Source organism: Nanorana parkeri, unplaced genomic scaffold (assembly GCF_000935625.1).
Source record: "Nanorana parkeri isolate BGI_ZX_2015 unplaced genomic scaffold, ASM93562v1 scaffold67, whole genome shotgun sequence".
Lineage (NCBI taxonomy): Eukaryota > Metazoa > Chordata > Amphibia > Anura > Dicroglossidae > Nanorana > Nanorana parkeri.
The window spans coordinates 1,517,218-1,521,734 of record NW_017306335.1 but is presented as its reverse complement, the minus strand read 5'-3'; the positions used below and the strand labels follow the sequence as shown (position 1 = coordinate 1,521,734).

At 45.5% G+C, this 4,517-nt stretch overlaps 1 protein-coding gene across 1 annotated transcript in view; it reads left to right on the top strand.

Annotated features, from left to right (window-relative positions):
* The window catches only part of LOC108804637 (potassium voltage-gated channel subfamily KQT member 1-like), a 58,677-nt gene that overhangs the window by 51,706 nt on the left and 2,454 nt on the right, over positions 1–4,517 (top strand). The window contains exons 15-16 of the mRNA XM_018576470.1: positions 636–676; positions 1,749–1,810. Coding sequence (XP_018431972.1) covers positions 636–676; positions 1,749–1,810 — 103 coding nt within the window. The remainder of the gene's footprint in view (positions 1–635; positions 677–1,748; positions 1,811–4,517) is intronic.

The following is a 4,517-nucleotide window of genomic DNA, read 5'->3' as shown; positions in this document are numbered from 1 at the left end:
TGTTTATATATTATATATCATTTTATTTAATTTTTTTATTTATTATTTTGTTTTACATATTTTTTTCAAATGTTATTTTTCTTGTCCTGACCATAATATGGAAAACAGCATATATTTCCCATAAAGTGGATCTTCAAGCAATACATTATATATAGAACATCATCCTAAATAATACAATAGTACCGCATCTGAATGCTTTCAAAAGATCTTTACAGATGCCTTTTTCTTTTCCTTAAAGGGAAGCGAAAGCAAGGAGATATAGAGGCTGCTAATGCTGATCTCTAGTTCTAAATACATTAGTTCTCTGCCTGTCATACTGGTCCAGAACCTTCTTGGTCACTTGCCTGAACAATAGTCCGGACTTCTGACCTTTTCCTGATTTTCCTGTTCTACATACTCCTAGTGGATCAGCATCTCAGAGATTATTGAAGCCAGGGGATCAGCAGAATAACCAGGAAAATGGCATTTTCAGGGAGAGGTCAGCAATGACCACTTTCCCTTTGGAAATATTTGCTTTGAATAAACTGCAGAAATATTGGTGTTATGTAAAGCAAGAATATTAGAAATATAATAATGGTGATGATGATGATGACAACAATAAAATACTTTTCACTTCCTATGTCTCCTCTCTACAGACTGGACCATTCCCTAGGGAAGCCGGGGCTTTTTCTTCCAGGTAATATGCACTTCTCTATATAAACTTCCAATTCCCTGTCTTTTGTATCTCTCTTTTGATCAGATAGATGAGCTCATCTGTCTCCTTTAATTGTCCAGCCACAGGCTGGAGGATGACAAGACCTGTACGTTTTACCTAGAGAATATCCAAACCCAAAAACAAAGGTTTAATATATTGCAGCCTACCAATATCTAGATGTGGTGGCTCTTTCCAGGCTTTTTCTCCCCCTAATTTTATTATCTTGCAAATAACACATTTCCTGTGCTAGGGTGGCTACACTTACTCCTCTATTCTATGCAGGGAGCAGTTGTGGTCACCCCATGCTGTTCTCCTGATTTGGATTACAAATCAGGTCTTCCTCTAGTCATCTCCATTACATGCGGTGAGGGGGATATCTTACAGTAGATAGCTTTGAAGGCTGTCTTTGTACTTCCAGTTCAGCTCACAGGAAGTGACAGGGACTCTGCGTTTCTGGCAGGACCAACAGGTATTTCCTCTACCTGCAGAAGAAAAACGAAATGCAGCCACCAGATCTAAAGACTGGTAAGCTGCAGGCAGTGGCGTCACAAAGGGGGTGCGGGGGGAGCGGACCGCACCCGGGTGACACCATTGATGGGGTGACACTAAAATGACTGAGAGTCCCCTCCGCTCTCTGCCGGCGTCCATCATCAAGATGGCCACCGGCAGGTATCAATAAGATCGCCACGCACGCACGATGACATCACAAAGGGGTGTCACCCGATAACCGCTCCGGGTGACACCTGACCTCAGTACGCCCCTGGCTGCAGGATATGAAATTTATGTTCTTGGGTTTAGATATCCTTTAACTGCAGCAGAGAATTAGATCTCCTTCCCTGCCAGACAGGCCTGTGGTGTGTGGCAGAGCTGTGCAAACCTCAAGACTGGATGATCAGAAATACAAATCTGTTGGCTGGGGAAGCTTGGTGTATATTTTCATGTGTTTAGCTGCTTTAGCTGCTTGCCTGGAGTTCAGCTTTAATAGGAAGTAAAGGCTTGAGGACCGTGCATTGTGTCTCTGTGTTACTGATTACAATGTTGCATTCCTCTGCAGAGAAAGGTGTCGATAAAGGATACTACACAGTCGGTTCAAGGCTCATGCGTCTCGAGGAAAAGGTAATGGCGGATGATGGACTGGACATATATTTAGTGCTTTGGGAGGAGTTGCACAGCTCAGATTGCAAATAAAGAGCAATTCTATGCATGGAACAGCAACAGGCCGAGTTCAATGCTGCCATAGCAGCTGCACATACTCAGTGTGGCTTTACTCCCCAGAAGAGAGAGGAATCCCTGTGTCTCTGCCCCCCATGATGAGGCCAATCGCCAGCACTGTCACATGGGAAGAAGGGTAGTTAGGTTGAAAAAAGACACAAGTCCATGGAGTTCAACCTGCAACCTTTTGTTTTACTTCCATGTACTCCATGGGTAGTATATCTACTCAATTTTATTCTTGCTTCTTCATAGCATGGGAAGGTGACACACATATTAAATCCTGCGCTTCTGCAGACCTCATGCCGCGCCTCCTTCTGACTTTTGGCACCAGTGACGCCTACCCTGAGCTCCCTCTACGTCCCTTAAAGGGGTTCTAAACCCTCTGGTTTTTTTTGCCTATTTTTTTTAAACTGCTTGATAGCAAACAGTTTGATATAGTTGATATAGGCAAACAGTTTTTTTTAAAAACCCACTTTAAGGTTTAAACTTACCTTGTTTTCGCTGCGCGCTCCCGCCCGAGAATCTGGAACTGCTCGGGAGAACGCAAAGGATCTTGGGGCGGGCGCAAGAGCAGTTTGGATTCTCGGCCGGGAGACGAGCAGAGACGCAAGGTAAGTCTATGGACGCGTGCACCCGCATGCAGTCATCGTGGGATCAGAAGTGCCAGCAAGGATAGAGGAGTCAGCGCTGGATCGGAGAGCCGCCGCACCGCTGGAGGAACAGATGAAAACATCAGGAAAGAAGAAGATCAGATTAAGAAACATCATTTAAGGTAAGTGCTAACATTAACATTGGGGGGAGGGAAAAAAAATGTATCCTTTAATGTCACTTTAAGTTTCCCCTTTGCCCAATAGCTTACAATACAACACCAACGGCAAGCCTGATCTCGGCTTTCAACTGCTGTGCGGCAGACTTTGGGTGACCTGACTTTTGAATGAATGCATAACTCACCTAAAGAAGTTCTGTGGAGTTCCCCTTTAATGCAGTTTTAAATGAAAAAGGGTGATTGTTGGCTGCTCTGCCTGGCACTGTGCTCCCTTTTTTTCTTCCTTCTTGGAACCCCCCCAAAACCCTCCCCTCCCCCCTGATAACGCTGACATTTTCCCAGGCCTGAATAATGGCATTGAAATCCCACGCTGGCACATGGAGGGGAGCGCAGGGTCAGCGCCCGGTGCCCCCCTCCTGCCTCTCCTTCCCCACTTTGGGTGTTTTAAGAGCCTCGCTGGCCTAGTGAGCTGGAACGTAGTCTGCTGTCTTGGCAGCGCCCCTGGCTCTGGCATCGCTGGGCAGCTGGACGGGCTGAGTGCGGCCATTGTCTCGGCGGCTCGGAATCAGCCAGACGGCCAGCAGAATGCGGACCCTTCGTTTATTCTACATAATGAGCTCCTCTAATTATTTCTGTGTCACTCAACACTGTGTCCCCAAATCACCCTCTTGGGCTCAGGTCCGCCAACCGGGCCAGGTGAACACAATGCACGCCTCCATGCTGATTGAAGATTGTTGAGTTGCCCACGTTTTCCATAGCAACCACATCCATTCTGCACCCCAAAAAAGTCGCGGTGGACGGCCATCATGCTAGTTATGGAATGTTCATTGTGTCTGAAAACTGCTTCTAAATTGATCAGATAATTAAAAAAAAGACTCTAAGTTATTTGTGTTCTTTCAGTCAGGATTTTTGTGTCAACCAAAACCTGTGTTTCTGCAAGCCAGCTGTAACTTGAAATCGGGTTTTCAGTGGGGGTGGCTGCTCTGCCACAGGCAGGAGAGAAGGGTAGGTGCTTAGAGAGCGCAGGGTGGGCACCACTAGTTTGACAATGTTTTTTAGCAATCCAGGGAGGAGGTGGGGCACCTAGTGTGCGAAATGCGTTAAGCTTTCTTTTGATGTCTGTTGTATAAAGCCTTTTGTTCTTTAAATAAATCTTCGATCAAACAAGCAAGTCCTGCAAACACGTTTCTAAAAATTGATTGTATTAGTGAACTTGTTGCTTTGGCCTACATGGGCAAAGCATGGGTTTGCTTTACTGAATATCAGGACAGAAAAAAAAATTGCAGTACATCTCTGCAATACAGTCACATTTCTCGTATTTTATCGCTTTAAAGCCCCCGCAAGGACCGAAAAAAGTCTGTTAACATGCACTCAAAGTCCTGTTGTGGGCTGACAACGCACAGCATTTTTGCGAACTGAGTGGTGTCAGCCCTACCCTGTGAAACCCTACCCTCTAAACTCAGGAGTTAAAGGAGAACTATGAGGTGAGTGCTTTTCACTCATCCTCATAGTTCTAGCCGACCTGTGACAATGAGACTGTCACAGGTCGGCTCAGTAGAGACATTGCTATGAGACATTGTAAGACTCTGACAGCCACATTCATGGTTCCCAGAGGCAGAGGCATGAGGGCATTTGAAATTTCAGCACAGCCGGAGTGCTGAGGTTGCCTAACCCTGATCTATGCACTAAATATATTTCCAGAGGCTAATAACTTTAATCTGAAGCTGCAAGTTTGGAACACAAACTTGCAGAAGGAAGGTTCAAGAGTAACTTTATAAAGTACACTACATGACCAAATGTTTGTGGACAGCTGACCATCCCACTTACTATGTGCCCCCCCCCCCC